This window comes from Protopterus annectens, chromosome 12.part0 (assembly GCF_019279795.1).
Source record: "Protopterus annectens isolate FY-2018-M chromosome 12.part0, PAN1.0, whole genome shotgun sequence".
Classification (NCBI taxonomy): domain Eukaryota; kingdom Metazoa; phylum Chordata; order Ceratodontiformes; family Protopteridae; genus Protopterus; species Protopterus annectens.
In genome coordinates this window covers 138,241,496-138,260,350 of record NC_056746.1, presented here as the reverse complement: position 1 = coordinate 138,260,350, position 18,855 = coordinate 138,241,496, and the positions used below count along the sequence as shown (strand labels likewise).

Here is an 18,855-nt window from a genome sequence, read left to right as displayed (position 1 = left end):
ACCAAAATACTACTTTTAAGTGCAGATACTTTAGAATACAGCAGCAAAGCAAAAAACAGTTGTATCTTATTAAATGAAAGCCAGAGAGGACAATGCAGATAAAAAAGCCAAAAGTACTTAAATCAGGAAAGTGGTCGCTTCTTTCAGTTCTCTGTAGCCAGGACCCTCTGCAGGACCACGTGGAGCTCTGCTTGGGTATATAGCCAAAAACGCCCTGAGGCGGATTTTTATACAGGAACTTGAAAAGAGCTGGAAATGGTCCAAGGCAACCAATGAATTACAGCTCAAGTGCTGAGATCACTTCCCCAGGGACAGATAGGCTGCTCAAGGCTCCCCACTCCCACTGGTGAGCTCAGAAACTTCCTTCTATCCAAGTAAGGCAATGGCCAACACAGGAACTACACACAGCCCAGAATACAGCAAAGCCTGTATACTGGTCTTAACTAGTCGAGCAAAGGCGGAAAACAAGGAGTATTTTTTGTTTTTTTTTAGAGAAGAACACAGAAATGCAGTCAGGCAAACAGTAATAACGATTAACACAGGCTAGCACACTTTAGTGAGCAGCCTCAGCAATTAAATTATCAAAAAAACAGTAATATTCGACCAGAGTCGACCAAAATACTACTTTTAAGTGCAGATACTTTAGAATACAGCAGCAAAGCAAAAAAACAGTTGTATCTTATTAAATGAAAGCCAGAGAGGACAATGCAGATAAAAAAAGCCAAAAAGTACTTAAATCAGGAAAGTGGTCGCTTCTTTCAGTTCTCTGTAGCCAGGACCCCTCTGCAGGACCACGTGGAGCTCTGCTTGGGTATATAGCCAAAAAAAAACGCCCTGAGGCGGATTTTTATACAGGGAACTTGAAAAGAGCTGGAAATGGTCCAAGGCAACCAATGAATTACAGCTCAAGTGCTGAGATCACTTCCCCCAGGGACAGATAGGCTGCTCAAGGCTCCCCACTCCCACTGGTGAGCTCAGAAACTTCCTTCTATCCAAGTAAGGCAATGGCCAACACAGGAACTACACACAGCCCAGAATACAGCAAAGCCTGTATACTGGTCTTAACTAGTCGAGCAAAGGCGGGAAAACAAGGAGTATTTTTTTGTTTTTGTTTTTTTAGAGAAGAACACAGAAATGCAGTCAGGCAAACAGTAAAACGATTAACACAGGCTAGCACACTTTAGTGAGCAGCCTCAGCAATTAAATTATCAAAAAAACAGTAATATTCGACCAGAGTCGACCAAAATACTACTTTTAAGTGCAGATACTTTAGAATACAGCAGCAAAGCAAAAAAACAGTTGTATCTTATTAAATGAAAGCCAGAGAGGACAATGCAGATAAAAAAAGCCAAAAAGTACTTAAATCAGGAAAGTGGTCACTTCTTTCAGTTCTCTGTAGCCAGGACCCCTGCAGGACCACGTGGAGCTCTGCTTGGGTATATAGCCAAAAGAGACGCCCTGAGGCGGATTTTTATACAGGGAACTTGAAAAGAGCTGGAAATGGTCCAAGGCAACCAATGAATTACAGCTCAAGTGCTGAGATCACTTCCCCCAGGGACAGATAGGCTGCTCAAGGCTCCCCACTCCCACTGGTGAGCTCAGAAACTTCCTTCTATCCAAGTAAGGCAATGGCCAACACAGGAACTACACACAGCCCAGAATACAGCAAAGCCTGTATACTGGTCTTAACTAGTCGAGCAAAGGCGGAAAACAAGGAGTATTTTTTTTTTGTTTTGTTTTTAGAGAAGAACACAGAAATGCAGTCAGGCAAACAGTAAAACGATTAACACAGGCTAGCACACTTTAGTGAGCAGCCTCAGCAATTAAATTATCAAAAACAGTAATATTCGACCAGAGTCGACCAAAATACTACTTTTAAGTGCAGATACTTTAGAATACAGCAGCAAAGCAAAAAACAGTTGTATCTTATTAAATGAAAGCCAGAGAGGACAATGCAGATAAAAAAGCCAAAAGTACTTAAATCAGGAAAGTGGTCACTTCTTTCAGTTCTCTGTAGCCAGGACCCTCTGCAGGACCACGTGGAGCTCTGCTTGGGTATATAGCCAAAAACGCCCTGAGGCGGATTTTTATACAGGGAACTTGAAAAGAGCTGGAAATGGTCCAAGGCAACCAATGAATTACAGCTCAAGTGCTGAGATCACTTCCCCAGGGACAGATAGGCTGCTCAAGGCTCCCCACTCCCACTGGTGAGCTCAGAAACTTCCTTCTATCCAAGTAAGGCAATGGCCAACACAGGAACTACACACAGCCCAGAATACAGCAAAGCCTGTATACTGGTCTTAACTAGTCGAGCAAAGGCGGAAAACAAGGAGTATTTTTTTTGTTTTGTTTTTAGAGAAGAACACAGAAATGCAGTCAGGCAAACAGTAAAACGATTAACACAGGCTTGCACACTTTAGTGAGCAGTCTCAGCAATTACATTATCAAAAAAACAGTAATATTCGACCAGAGTCGACCAAAATACTACTTTTAAGTGCAGATACTTTAGAATACAGCAGCAAAGCAAAAAAAAACAGTTGTATCTTATTAAATGAAAGCCAGAGAGGACAATGCAGATAAAAAAGCCAAAAAGTACTTAAATCAGGAAAGTGGTCGCTTCTTTCAGTTCTCTGTAGCCAGGACCCCTCTGCAGGACCACGTGGAGCTCTGCTTGGGTATATAGCCAAAAAAAAATGTGGTTTTGTGGAGGGGAGGCAAACATTTGACAACGTTAACAGAACAATGATGATCCAGAAGAAAGCAGAATATAACAAAATACTGCTGTTGGTGGTGGGTATTAATGCAGAGAAAGCAATTGAGAGAGTAAGCTGGGATTTTATGAGTGGGACAATTGAATCATTTGCCTTCCCTGATATGATAATAAGGTTAATTAGGAGGCTGCATGAGAGATTGGAGGCAAGAATTAAACTGGGATGGCTTCTTTCTGATAGGTTGTGTCTGAACAGAGGAACTAGGCAGGTGTGTCCTCTTTTCCCTTTGTTATTTGCTTTATATTTAGATACATCTGCAAAGAAAATGAAGGACTCAGAAATTCAAGGATATAAATTGGTATGGTAATCAAGAAAATATGCCTTTATTTGTAGACAATATTATTTTGTCACTGATAAATCCAGAAAATGGCACCTCAGTGTTATGGAGCATTTTGAGAGAGTTTCATGTCTTTTCAGGATATAAGATGAATGAAAATAAAACAAGGACTATAGCTGTAAATGATGTACCCATGCATGAATTGGTTCAGCAATACCCATATTTATAGGGACATGATAAGATGAAGTATTTTATAAGTATGGATTAAAAAGGCTTCTGTTATGGCAGTTAAAGAATATATGGTCATAAACTAAACAAAAAAAATCATAGAAAAACTGAGAAACTGGAATCTATCTTGCTAATGGATTTGGATAGTAAAACACAAGCAGTAAAGATTTTTAGTCCCTTTAGTTTTATAAACAAATCAGGTATATTTCTGTCAACCAGAGAAGAAGTTGTGGATGATAATTAGTAATGAGTTGAAGGAATTTTTCTGGGAGGGGAAAAGGGCAAGAGTTAAGTGGGAAATCTTTTCTTTTTCCTTACCCTAAAAGTGGAATGCTCTCCCATCAGCTCTTAGAACTACCCAAAACCCAATCAACTTTAAAGCTTCTCCACACTCTTACCTATACTCTACCTGGAACCGCTCTTGCACTCAACCTTCCTAATAACCTTACTCTCATGATGCATCTTTACTCTCTACTGTATTTGCATTAACTACTGCCTGTTATAACTGTTCACAAAAATAATGTTGCTAAACTTTCTCAAAGTTGTATTCTGATCAGTGAGTAGCAGATCATTTTCACAAGTGTAATCTAATTTCTCTAATAACCACATGTCACTAACAAGTCTTAGTAATCAATTTCTACTTTTATCTAACTTTTGAGTTACAAATGATGTTTATTAATATGTTAGCCACTTATATAACCTCACTGTTTGACCTTGTTTTTCTTGTACTGTGGAGCTTTTCTCCCTGGGCCGCCACTGAAAATGGGCTCTATATGGCCCAGTGGACTTCCTCAGTTAACGCACTGCAAATATATAAATAAATTCTTAGCATGGAAGAAAGGTCGTTTAGGTTTATGTGATCAGAAGGGATACTTTAGAGCTATGCAGTTAGGGCATACTTCAAGCAGAATATTATAAATCAAACTGAAAATGAATGATAATGAAACAGAAGTTCAAGAAATAAGAAGAGACTAAGTAGGATGTTGGTTGCAGGCCCTTAAGGTTAATTACAACAAACACAGAAGATATTATATTTTAATGTTTCAGAAAGTATTCTAAAAAAGTAAGCTGACAAGGGAATGTAGAAAAGAGATTTTACCAGTAGGGATGACTGCAAGTAGGATTATAGAAAGTAGACAGGAAGGGCTGAAATGTATTGCAGAAAATTACCAAATGAATAATGTGTTGTGAACAAATATCTAGGGCGTGAAAGGAAACAGAGTGAGATGAGACCAAGAAGAAGTTGGAAATGCAGGTTGCAGACCACCTCAACTACCAGGGACTGATAAAGTATAGGCAAAGAGAAAGTGATGGGGAACTGCTAAGTGAAGGACCTGCTCTGGTGAAGTTTTGAGTCCAAAAAAAAAGCTGTAGTTAATAAAGGTGTAATTAGTAGAGGATATAAAATATTACATGATAACTAAAAGAATCATTCAGAAGTGGTTAGAACAAATTAGGAAGATATATTAGAAAGGCAGTTTTCAAAGTAACACTGGGAGGACAGCTGCATTGGCCTCAAATATACAACAAAGTCTGCAAGTTTAGAATTTTTGAACAGCAGTATTTGCATAGGCATTTTGATACTCCTAGCAAATGTCAGAGAATTTTTTTTCCCACTGGAAATGTAATGAGAAAGAGAGAGGTAACTAGAGCCATCTGTTTTGAAACTGTAATGGTTTGGCAGATTTTAAGAACTTCCAGTAGAGTGCTTTGTTAGAAATGTTGGGTGAGCAAATTGTTGTAACTAAGGAAATGATTCTTTAGAGCTGTGATATAAGGTCTGAATTGTTAAGTCATAGTAAGGGTTAAGTAAGTTTAACATTATTGTCTGGCAAAAAAAAACGTAAGCAAAATCAAACCAACCATAAAAAAGTATCGTATATTGTAAAGGAGATAAAAAAACTGGTGGTGGGTCTTTAAAAAAGGGAAGGAGCAAATTATATGACATAAATGGAATTTATGGGCACAGTACATGTGTGAAAATGTTCAAGATAAGGAGTGAAATGTAAAGGAAAGCTAGAATTGAGCAATGTATGTGATGTTGCAATGAATGAAATGTGTAAAAAGAAACATACATGCATAGTACATGAAAATAATGGAAATGTCATGGATTTTTTCTTTTATGTTACTTCATGTCACTTAAAAACAAACTACAATAAACTAACAACTGACAAAAAAAGTGGAATGGACACTCCATAACAAAATTCAATGCACTATCACACTTGAACAAATTTTAATGTAATAAAACCACAGACTGAGTGCTTTCATTTTACAAACATGAAGACTTCATCAGAGTAATAGTCTGCCATTAAAAAAATTAAATACAAACAATTCATCCCATCAAATTTAAATTAGAAGAATAGATTGTGTTGTCACTGAACTACCAAGTGCAATTTACTAAAGAACCAGTCCTGATACATCTAGTTGTGTTACATAGACTAAATAATGAAATACATCTAAATCAATCACACGCACTGTTGTACACTGAAAAAATATGTTAAAATTGAAGTAAAAAAAATCACACTAAAGCTGCTTTCATCTTTGAAAGACTATACAGAGAAACTGCTTCATTAATGCCTGGAGCAGCAGCTGCATTAAGTCTGAGTTGCCAAGTTATTTCTTTGAACTCAATGTTTGATTAGGGACTTAGATTTTAACATACGATTTAACAGACTATTTTAGTTTCATTTGAGATTATTAGTTTGCTTTACAAAACAGTATGTTAAAATCTAAGGGTCACAAAAATATGTAAAAAGTTCAACAGTTAAAATTGATTTTATATAGGTGCAAAAATGCACAGTGTTACATTACTACTTTAGTTCCATTTGAAGTTATCAGTTTACTTACAGACTTGCAAGAGCTTATTAGCAGCAAATGTTTATTTCATGTAGAAAATGTAAATAAAGTCAGCACAGTAAGCAATGCTATCAGTTTATAGTTGTTAAAGCTGCAAATGTTTATTTCATGCAGAAAAATGTAAATAAGGTCAGGGCAATAAGCAATGTTATCAGTGCATCAGTTTATAATTGTCAAATATGCAAATGTTATTTTAAAGACCTGATACTAAATATAACCAAAAACTTTAGTCACCCAGCCTTGTACAAGAAATAAAAAAAGTTTAAAAGGCCTAACTATAAAAAGAGGACTTTGGCATTAAAACAGGTCTTCCTTTACCTCATCAGCTACTGGGACAATGCAGAGTAAAATTTGGCAAGAGCTGTGGTGCAGAAGTTGACTGTCTATGTGTTTCAGTTATTTCTTCAATGTTTGTTTAAAGTTAAAATGTATGAGTTAAAGAAGTATGTATGTTTTCAAAACAGTTATATAACAGTACTAGTTTCAGTTTATGTTTCTATCTATGTTCAGGCAATACTAACAAAAATTATTAATAGTTTAGTCTCCAGAATATAACAATAACAAATTTCAGTTTATCCGTGTTCAGGTAACACTGTCAGAATGTTCTCATGTTTCAGACAATTTGTCAGCAGCACTAGTTTTCAGTCTATCTATGTGTTACATCATTTTTTTTTTATTGTACAGACATTAGACAGGCTAAAGAATAAGATAAGCTAGAAATAGTTTTTTATTTATGCATACATTTTAGAAAACAGAAACAAATAATTTTTTTACTGAATGTTGACCATGCTGGCTAGGAAATGGTGTTTTATTTATGCATACATTTTAAAAAGCAGAAACAAAGAATTTTTTACTGAATGTTGACCTTGCTGAAATAATAGTTTGTCAAGGGAAGATTGCAAAGAGTACTTGTTATGTTTTTTTTTAAGGAAAGAATCAAGAGATAAGTTAAGCTAAAAACAAGATGTAGCTGAAGGATTAAGGATTAGGGGGTGGATATAGTCAATAGAGAAAAAATTACTGAAAAAGAGAATATAATATGCTGTGTTCAGGATAGCAGGGCAGTTAAGGTTAGTAAGTTTATTTGACCTATTACTTCAGAGAAGATGCCTAACACTTGAGCATGAGTACAGAAAACAGGTCATTTAGAGACTGTGTCAGTTTACGTTGTTTAGGACAATCAAAATGATGTACAGCAACTTGAATTGTTTATTAGAACTGTTAATGGAGACAGTATTTCAAATATTGTGAACATTTAATAAAACCTTATTAAATGAACTACAGTGTTTGGAAAATTCATGCTAAACAGTGCATATGACTTGGTTCATAAGAGAGAGACTGACACCTATTGAAGCATGAGCTTGAGTAAAGACTTTCATTCTCAGTCTCATGGCATACAGTGTTTCCAGCTAACTACAGTAATGTACCATCATGTCTAATCCTACACTATGTTCAGACAATACTGGTTTTCAGAATACATGTACCAGTTTCAGTTATGTTTTTATCTGTGTTCAGTTAACACTGGCAAAAAAAATATTATTTTAGTATTAGTTTAGTTAACTTCCAGAATATATACAACTATTTTAAATGTTCAGTATATGCTAATGTAAATTTTAGGGCAATAGCAATCCAACAGTATTCCAATGTATGGATGAAACCAGAATACTGTTGGATTGCTATTGCGCTGCCATTTCATATCTAGTTTGTTGGTTGTTGTTTTTTTGTTTCTTAATGTAAATTTCAGTCAAGATTCAAAATATGACAGTCATACTCAGTGGGTACCTGTCAAATCTTCGAATGCTCAAAATTTCGAACTTTACATGGTCGAGACCAAACGTTCGAAATTTTGAGTGCTCAAAGATAAGACTTTCAACAGCACCGTACAGTGCAGATAGGGAGAATTTCCCTTTTCTGCACTGAAGTGCGGTCTTGGAGTTGGTATATTTAAGTAGGGGGTGTTTGGGGGTGCATCCCCCCACATGGGGGGTGCAGGATGTCTTGCCCCCCTGCCTACACTGTTAAAGTGTTTTTTTCTGTGTTTTCTTTTTTTTTTATGTTCGAACATCCAAATGTTGAACATTTGGTCTCGACCATGTAATGTTCGACATTTTGGATGTTTGAACATTTAACATAGACCCTACTCAGTTATGTGTTCAGTATAGTACATTTCAGTCAAATCTCAAAATATAACAATAATACTCAGTTACTTCACATTATTCAGTCATTAGTTTTAAGGGTAATGGAATTACATTATTTAGCCATTAGCTAAGGGTAAAGTGACAGAATTATTTTTTACAGGCTTATTAAAATAAGTTATCTAAATAATAGGTATTAATAGTTATTCAGTATACTCAAGCTATAACATATCAGGCTTACTTTGTTAATTAATTTACAGATTACAGTACACTTTACATCATTATTGTATATTAGTCAGAAAGTTAAAAAAGTCATTAACAAAAAATGTAAAGGTATAGGCCTGAAATACAGAAAGCATACGTTTAGTAAACTATTAAAATAAGTTATCTAAAATACGTAGTAATAGTTATTCAGTGCACATAATGCATAACAGGGTAGGCTTAATTTGTTAATTAGTTTACAGATTACAGTGCACTTTACATAATTATTGTACATTAGTCAAAAAATAAAAGGACATTAACAGACAATGCAAAGGTATAGACTTAAAATACAGAAAGTATAGGTTTTAGTAAACTATTATAACTCATAAATATTCTTAAAATATTTCAGACACAAATTTAAAAGGCAGACATCTATTACAACATATACAAGTTAAAAAAGATAAGTAGCATTATAGAGCAAATTTAAATAAAAATGTATAGACACAAGTTAACACAGGATATGATAATTATGCTTCAAGACCGTTTATAAGGTTACCTGTTTAGTGCAGATTTCGATTAGTCTTGGGAAAATAGTTATCATGCTTGATAAGCTACACAATAAAAAAAACAGTACAATGTTTAAAGATTTAAATCTATGAACAACAGAAAAAGGTTTCATTTGTTGTAAGAGAGAGACATCATAGTACACTAAGGTATCAGTTCATAAGGGAAAAAACATGGGTAATAAACAGTGTAAATTTACCATTACAGCATACAAGGATATGGAAGAAAAATAGGCAGGGTTAACAGTTTGTACACTGTCTAACTTAAATAAAGATTCACAAAGAGATGTTAATTAGCTTTAAAATCCACAGAATAAAAGACACTCGTTTTTAGAATAATATACAGGTTTTGAATATATCACTCATACATCAGAACTTAGACTTAAAGACTCTAAAGACTATAAATCTAGATAATATAAAAATCAAATCATAAAGTTAACAGACTTCAAGCCTAGTAAACAACTGCCTAGTTATAATTAAATCATAAAGTTAAAAGAGTTCAATCCAAACAGTTTATAAATGATCAAGTTACACCTAGTGGTCAAAATTAAAATGGCAGGTTTACCAAATAAAATTTATTTTCAAATTATGAGTCAGGTAGCATAAAGCTGTATACAGTAGTTAGCAATACAGATGTAAGGTAACTACAGAAGTAGGTCCCTGAAGACGTTTGTCAGGGACCTCAGAGGCAACTGTTAGATTAGAGACTTCCATTTTAACTCCTTCACTCCAATGGAGCTCAGGAAGTTTACACTGTAACTTCCAATGAGCGGAGCCTAAGCTTTTTGACAGAATCAAATGATGTCCTCACATTTCAAACAAATGTTCATATCTCTGAAACCACAAGGATTATGAAAGACATATAAATGGCAAACTCTTCAGCACAAACTATTTTCATAGTGGTAGTATTATTTAGGTTCTAGGTCTTAAACTGAATTTTATAAGTCACAGTAAACAATGTAACTATTACATTTGTAATAGTTTATATACAACTTATAATATATCAGCAACCACTCAAGTTACACACATACTATTAGTAGCATTTTATTCATCTAGCTGAGAGTTTTCACATGAGGGTAAGGAGTTATGTCTGTTTTACTTGGTTGTTGAGATACTTAGAAAAATGTGAAAAGTGCATCTATATAAATTAATGTAATAAAAACAACAATTAATATCTATTTACCTGCACTAGACATATGTCAAATATTAATGCAGTTGAGTTTGCTATTGTAAAACTTTAAGATGAAATCTTTTAAAACATTGTATATAGCATGGTTTTGGAATTATTGATGCAAATATGAACAAGCAATATTTGATGCCTAGAAGCATCAGTAGGAGTTAACTGTAGATGCACCTTGTAGCATCACTTGGCTGTAATGAGTTAAAGTAGTTATTAGACATTAGACAGGCTAAAGGATAAAATAGGCCTAGAAACTGTGTTTCATTTAGGTATAAATGACAGGGAAGCAGAAAGAAATAATAACCTTGCTGGTCAAGCATGAGGAATGGGTTATTAGAAAGGAAAGATAAGCATAAAATGTGCAGAAAATACAGAAATACAGAATGTTCTTTTCTCAAGGGAAATATACAATCATGCCAGATTGTTCCTTAAAAGAATGTTAGATTAACAAACCAAGGGAACCAAGGCTAAGAGAGGGTGTAAAGCATTACAGGGTTTTGGTATTATTAAAATATACTTCTGATAAAGTAAGGCATATGAAGAGTTGTATAAAAGGTTGGACACTAAGGAGGGAGAAAAGGACCTGTACTGACTGGCTAGACAGAGGGACCAAGCTAGTAAAGATGTGCAGCAGGTAAGGGTGATAGAGGATAATGAGGGAAACGTACTCACAAGCGAGGAGAGTGTGTTGAGCAGATGGAAAGAGTACTTTGAGGGGTTGATGAATGAAGAGAATGAGAGGGAGAGAAGGTTGGATGATGTGCGGATAGTGAATCATGAAGTGCAGTGGATTAGCAAGGAGGAAGTAAGGATAGCTATGAAGAGGATGAAGAATGGGAAGGCTGTTGGTCCAGATGACATACCTGTGGAAGCATGGAGGTGTTTAGGTGAAATAGCAGTGGAGTTTTTAACTAGATTGTTTAATGAAATCTTGGAAAGTGGGAGGATGCCTGAAAAATGAAGAAAAAGTGTTTTGGTACCGATTTTTAAGAATAAGAGTGATGTACAGAGCTATAGTAACTACAGAGGGATTAAACTGATCAGTCACAGCATGATGTTATGGGAAAGAGTAGTGGAAGCTAGGTTAAGAAGGGAGGTGATGATTAGTGATCAGCAGTATGGTTTTATGCCAGGAAAGAGCACTACAGATGCGATGTTTGCTCTGAGAGTGTTGATGGAGAAGTACAGAGAAGGTCAGAAGGAGTTGCATTGTGTCTTTGTGGATTTAGAGAAAGCATATGACAGGGTGCCTAGAGAGGAGTTGTGGTATTGTATGAGGAAGTCAGGAGTATCAGAGAAGCATGTAAGAGTGGTACAGGTTATGTACGAGGGTAGTGTGACAGCAGTGAGGTCTGTGGTGGGAGTGACGGATGCGTTTAAGGTGGAGGTGGGATTGCATCAAGGATCAGCTCTGAGCCCTTTCTTATTTGCAATGGTGATGGATAGGTTGACAGACGAGATCAGACAGGTGTCCCCGTGGACTATGATGTTTGCAGATGACATTGTGATCTGTAGTGAGAGTAGGGAACAGGTGGAGGAGACCCTGGAGAGGTGGAGATATGCTCTAGAGAGAAGAGGAATGAAGGTCAGCAGGAGTAAGACAGTATATATGTGTGCGAATGAGAGGAAGGATAGAGGAATGGTGAGGATGCAGGGAGTAGAGGTGGCGAAGGTGAATGAGTTTAAGTACTTGTGATCAACAGTTCAGAGTAATGGTGAGTGTGGAAGAGAGGTGAAGAAGAGAGTACAGGCAGGATGGAGTGGGTGGAGAAGAGTGTCAGGAGTGATTTGTGACAGACAAGTACCAGTAAGAGTGAAAGGGAAGGTCTACAAGAGGGTAGTGAGACCAGCTATGTTATATGGGTTGGAGACAGTGGCATTGACAAAAAGGCAGGAGTCAGAGCTTGACTTGGCAGAGTTGAAGATGTTAAGATTTGCACTGGGTGACGAGGATGGACAGGATTAGGAATAAGTACATTAGAGGGTCATCCCAGGGTGGAAGGTTTGGAGACAAAGCCAGAGAGGCAAGATTACGTTGGTTTGGGCATGTGCTGAGGAGGGATGAAGAGTATATTGAGAAAAAGATGCTAAGGATGAAGCTGCCACGTAACAGGAAAAGAGAGAGGACTAAGATAAGGTTTATGGATGTGGTGAGAGAGGACATGCAGGTGGTTGGTGTGACAGAACAAGATGCAGAGGACTGGAAGAAATGGAAACAGTTGATCTGCTGTGGCGACCCCTAACAGGAGCAGCCGAAAGAAGAAGAAGAAGACTTCTGATAAAGTGAGGAAAGTCACTTAAGGTTAGGTAGCTCGTTTTGACCTGACATTATAGAAAAGATTACAGACACTCGAGCCTGAATACTGAAGTCAGGTCAAATAAAGGCTGTTTCCATTTACATCATTTAGGACAATCAGAAGATATGTGCAGAAACTTTAGATATATTTAGCAGCACTGTTAATGAAGACAGTATTTGAATATTGTGAACATCTAATAAAGCTTTATTGAATGAACTACAGTGCTTAGAGAATTAATTCTGAAAAGTACACAAGACTTGGCCCACAAAGGAGAGACTGGCAGCTTTTCTGCACGAGTCTGGATAATTAACAGATAAAGACTTTTGTTTCAGTCTCATTTCAGTTGTTTCCAGTTAATTTCAGTGCAGTACAGTCTTATAAATTTTTTCACTCAAGTTGTTTGAAATCCCCACTAAAGTGTTCACAATTACCTGAACTATAGGAAATCCATAGCGTACATTTCTCTACACTAATGCCCCGCTGAAACAAAATGAAGGACAGGTTTTGAAATATTGCTGTTATAAAATGAGTAAATTGCTAAAATAACGTATTTTACATTAGCATGAATTTTCTGAAGGATATGTGTTTTAAACTCAGATGTCTCTGTCATTATTTATTGACTTCATTCTTCAGTTAAGAACAAAAGAAACTGCTGAACACCACTGCAAATAAGGAACTGGGCAGACTCCAAAAAGTAAGCAAATGCCTCAAGTCTCAAGTGCAAACGAAATTTATTAAACAGACAATAGAAAGCCGGTAAGCGCTTTCGTCCTATACACAGAACTTCATCAGACAATCCATAAGAAAAAGGAAACCATTTTTAAACCTTGTCATACACACTGTCATCATTACTAACCACACCCCCTTAAAGTCATAAGCAAATCAATACATAAAAACTAAATATAAAATTAATAATATTAATAAATATGTGCACAACTTTAATATAAAATCCTAAAACATTTTTATATATATATATATATATATATATATATATATATATATATATATATAAATACAGATAAATAAATAAATATTATCTACTTAAAGCTCTCAATTTTAAGAGGGAACTAATAGAAAGAGTCTAGTTTAAACCTGACCAGTTGCTAGAATCTAATAGCAACTGCCAATATAATTCCCTTCTTTCAAGTAAAGTAGACCAAGCACCACCCCTGATATCTGTGTTAATGTTCTCTATGATAAAGAAACAAAAGGAATGTTCATTATTGTCAGAAATGTGTTTATATAGTTCATTTGTGTCCTTTTGGGTTTTTATTTCATATAAGTGCTTGTAGACACTATTTTTAAGCTTCCTGTCTGTTTTTCCAATGTAGAAACAACTACACTGGTTACAGGGGACACAATATCTAACCCTTTCAGTGTTACAATTATATTTACACCTAATATAAATGTTAATATTATTAACATTAAATACTTCTCCTTCCCTAATATATTTACAGTAGTGGCACATCCCACATTTCTTCATCTGTCCATTCATATTGGTGTTATTGCATTTGAGTTTTTTTCTGAAAAGAACTCTTCAAGTTCTTACACTTTCTAAAAATTGTGACTGGCCTCTCATCAATATATGGTCTAATGTTCCTATCTTGGGTTAAGATAGACCAATTCTTACCCAAAATACTCCTTATATCAACACTATCAGTTGTAAATGTAGTAATAAATGAAATGTTATAATCCTTATTCTCACGCTCAATATTAAAAGAAATTTCATTACTCACATCACCCTCCCATTACTATTTCAGATAAAAGGGGTATGTGAAACTTCCTATCTCTTTTGTTAACTACTTCTAATAGAACTTCATTCACAAGTTTCATAGGCTAGGCTCTCTTCAAAAACATACCCTTTAAAGTGTCACATTCATTAAAAAATTCTTCAAAGCCTGATACCATCCGAGCAGCATGAACACATTGTCCTTTATCTATTGCTCTTTTCTGTTTTTGTGGTGAGTACTAGTATAATGTAATAACGAATTTGAATATGTCTCCTTTCTGTATATTCTTGATGTAAATTTCTTTTTCTGGTAGTCCTTAGTTAACATAATGTCTAAAAATGCTATTTCATGTAAATCAAATTGATGTGTAAACTTCAAAAACAGTTCATTCTTCAGTTATTTGGAAGAACCCAGAAAACCTGTTCTTGTTCGGAAAAGACCAAAACTAGGAGTTAAAAGCCTGGGCATACCTCTCAAGTGTACCTCATTACGAGGAACGTACCTCATTTGGGGTCTTAAAACGTTCATGTTCCTCAAAGTTCTTCAATGTTCCACATTGAAAGACTCTGTCACACATTCAGTGTTAGGAATTTTTTTAAGTGAAATCCATGGTAAATAGAAATGAATCATATTAATTCATTAAAAGATCTTCTTTACAAGTAAAACCAGCATATTTTAACCATCCTATGGCCTTCCTAGGTGAAGTTGTTAGTAAGCCATGAGTATGTGTTCCACATTTTGCCCATTTGTTCCACATTATGAGGGCTAGTGTTCCTCATTTTGGAGATGGAAGGTTGAGAGCTATGAGCCTGGGCATCATTCCCATTTAATTCTGGATTGTTGGGAGGTGCGTAGGATGGATATTTGTTAATAAAATTTTTGCAGTTCAGGTTTGCGTCAGACCCCATCAGTATACACACAAGACTTTTGTATGACTCAAAATGTGAAATGTTCTTTCAAATGAAACGAGTTCAATCCATGCAGATACTGACTCCCACCACAGTACCGGTTAACACGTTAGATCCGTGTAATACCTCCTCCTGTCCTCTAGATAGCGCATGAAACCTCGCAAGGACAATTTTGAGACTTCTAGTCTATCGTTCGCTTGATGATTTGTTCAATAGTTTGCACATGCGCTTTCGAGGTGCTTTTCCACGACAGGGGAAGTGTGTTGTGTGTTTAGGGTTGGTGAAAGGTTTACAACTGGGTTGTGTTTTGGGGGGTTGTCTGTTAGTCATAATATGGCTAAGTGGTTAGTAGTTGTTATTTTTACTACATTGTTATGCGCACTCGTTTGGAGTGCTGACGATATAGTAGTAGGCTGTGGTGGATTTGTTAAGTCCGACGTGGAGATCAACTACTCACTCATAGAGGTGAGTGAGGGGACAGTCTGGCAGTTATGATTTTAAAGTGGGCGTATGCCTTTTTATCTGTCTCTCTTAGTGAAGGGGAGTACAGAGCCTTGCATTGCGACAGATGTGCTGCAGGCTATTCATGACTTTGCACACCCCCTAAGGCGAGCATCTTTCGGTTAGTTGTGGGGCTTAGTTAATGACGTTCGTCTTGAAAATACAGCCACACACATTAAATACGTTTTCTTTACTGATGTACAGCCTGTTGCATTTGCTTTACTGTTGTATTTTAAATTATTCTTTCCATCATCCCTTTTTGATTTATTTCTTCCTACTTTCGTACTTATTTATGTAAGATTACACTTCAATTTCATGAGCCATTTTAGTTAAAATAGTAAGCACCATTCATTATGCACACTGGCTAAGCTGATATCGCTGTCGCATCACAGCAAGACGGTCCCGAGTTCAATTATCGGCTGGAATGCCTTCTGTGGGAAATCTGCATGTCTCCCTGTATTCTCGTGGGCGTTTTCCTCCCTCATTCTAAAGACATGCAGTAGTACGTGGATTGGATAGTCTAAAGTGGCCATAGGTGTGAGTAGGCATGCATGTGTAGTGTGCAAGAACAACCGTGGCACGACTGTCAACGTGGTGGTGTGAACCTTGGCTCTAGATGATAGTCACTGTTGAAATGACACCCCCACCACATGTGCAAAATTGAGGAAAAGGGTTGTGGATGATTTCAGTATACATTAATTCCACCTCTCCATACCAATTCCTGGCGTTCAGTACAAAGAAGTACTTCACTACTAAACTGTATTTTTGGAGTTTGATTTAGTAGTCAGGCAATGGCTATTATTATTATTACTGTGCAAGTAAACTATTTTTTAACTGAGAGAGTCGTATGATCAATCCAATGCAAAAACTTTTCAGCCAGGAAAACTGATTCATAGATGTACCATTATTGTAGATAATAGGTAATGGGTATTATTTATTTCTTGACTGCCCAAGGGAATGACATGCTTCTTAACCTTGCTGTATCATTCCCTTGTTTGTTTGGCCAGGAATTTTTCACTTGGGGAGTGCATTCATTTAGAATTCCTTCCCTGCTTCTGTCCACTCACAGTGGGTGCCTGTGCTAAAGTACTGTTTTATTAACAAAGATTTTTATGCAGATATTATGCTGAAGGAGTGTAATTTATTACATGTTGAAGAACTAGTAATCACAGGTCATCACTGATTGAGCCTGCAGCATTGTTCTGTAGAAAGATAATAGTACTGTATATTCAAGTATGTACTTTATTGTGTTTTGTGGATTTTGTGGTACTGTTTTGGTATATATGCCTAAAATGATTAGTTCTTTGTGATTTTGTTTAGCACTGTTGTAATTAGGTCTTGACTGCGGTGGTGGTGCTGCGGTAGCGTTGTCGCCTCACAGTATGACGTTGTCCTGTTCTATTCTCAGCTACAGCGTCTTCTATGTGGAGACGTGTGTGAATGGGCGTACCTTCATTGAAGATTGTGCGTCAGAGCTGACAACTCGGCACGTAAAAATCTACTGCCAATCATTAGCGGACCGGAGTTCCGCTGTGGCGACCCCTAACCGGGAAAAGCCGAAAGACACAACAACTGTTGTAATTAGGTCTTGGCTGAAAACTGTCCTAAGTGGCCTAGTTCATTTATCTGTAAAATAAATATTTGTAGTTTGCAGCATGTTAGTGTTTGTAGCTGAGTGACACCAGTAATTCCAAAGATGCAGCAGTGGTATAATTAAATAGTAAATGTGATATAAAACCCACTCCCGTTGGTTTTGTGGGCTGTTGTTAGTGCTGTAATGGAGTGCCCTATACATTGTTTATTTATTGATTGACATTTGATTACTGGGAAAGTCTGACTGGGTAGGAGCCCATTTTCAGCAGAAGCCTGGTGAGAAAAGCACCAAAGTATTACAAACATTTTAAGAACAATAATTTTACCGTCTTTAAAAATAATACAAAAAAACTGCAGTTTAAATAATTATACCAAATTAGACATAATATGAAAACATTGTTTAAGATTTAATATTTAGAGGAATTTTAGCCGGTGTATACAGAAATTAAAGATAAGGTAGTATAATACAAACAGGAACTGTAATATGAAGAGAGAGAAAAGCAGGTTTATGATAAATGTAAGAGACACAGCCAGGGGGAGAGAAATTGATAGAAGTATCTGCAATAAATAAACTCTGTAACAAAAGGAAAAAAATGCTGTCTAGGACCGAGAAGGAGCAGGTGCCCAATTGGAAGCAATCTCTCCTTAGCCTGAACAAGCAAATAAAAGCACTAGTGAAATCCTCCAAAGCAAACTTTGAGTCCAAATTGGCCACATATAAAGATGATCATAAGGCCTTCTTCGCGTCTATCTGCAGTCTCAAAGGAAGAAACCAGATCTATTCAGAACTGGTGGTCAAGGACACCACATATACAAATGCTGTAGATATAGCCAACCTGCTAGCTGACAGATTTAGCAAAAATGTCACCCCAATGTCCCCCATCAGTAAATCAGGACGTCTCCAGTACATGCTGCCCTCCTCCTATCTCTAGGGAACAGGTCATCACTGCCCTCTCAATAGCAAAAGGTACATCCTCCATGGCACCCGATAACATCACAGGCTGCATCCTACATGAACTCAGGCAGGAACTTGTAGCACCATTAGGCAACCTATTTAGCCAAAGCCTGAGTACTGGCTTTGTCTCAGTTGAGTGAAGGACAGCCACTGTCATTCCTTTGCACAAAGGTGGAGTGTCCACCGATCCAGGAAATTATAGACCCATCATCCTAACTACCCTGACCTGCAAAGCCGTGGAATGGATTATCATGGACCTCATTAATAAGGGCATTGTGTGGGATTCAGTGTTTGGAGGTTGCCATTTTGGCTTCATCAAGTGGATGTCATGTTTGTTAAATTTGGTCGACTTCTTTGAGACAGTCACCAAAGCCATGGATGAGGGGAAGGTGGTGCACACTGCCTGCCTTGACCTGGCCACAGCCTTCGACACTATTCCCCACTCGGGCATAATAGATAAACTCTCTCAACTAGGCATCAGTCTGTATGTTACCAGATGGGTAGCAAACTGGCTCACTGATAGAACCCACCTAGTCAAAATAGGGAAAGCCACCTCGAGCAGTAGACCCATAATGAGCAGTGTACCCCAGGGATCGGTGTTGGGGCCTATGTTATTAGGGATATACTTTTCTGAGTTGCAGGCTAAAACCAGTGGGCTAT

The 18,855-nt window shown here is 36.7% G+C and overlaps 1 protein-coding gene across 1 annotated transcript in view; it reads left to right on the top strand.

Annotated features, from left to right (window-relative positions):
- The first annotated feature begins 15,382 nt into the window (after window positions 1-15,382).
- The window catches only part of LOC122816397 (nodal modulator 1-like), an 877,949-nt gene continuing 874,476 nt past the window's right edge, over window positions 15,383-18,855 (top strand). The window contains exon 1 of the mRNA XM_044089153.1: window positions 15,383-15,611. Coding sequence (XP_043945088.1) covers window positions 15,480-15,611 — 132 coding nt within the window. The 5' untranslated portion in view covers window positions 15,383-15,479. The remainder of the gene's footprint in view (window positions 15,612-18,855) is intronic.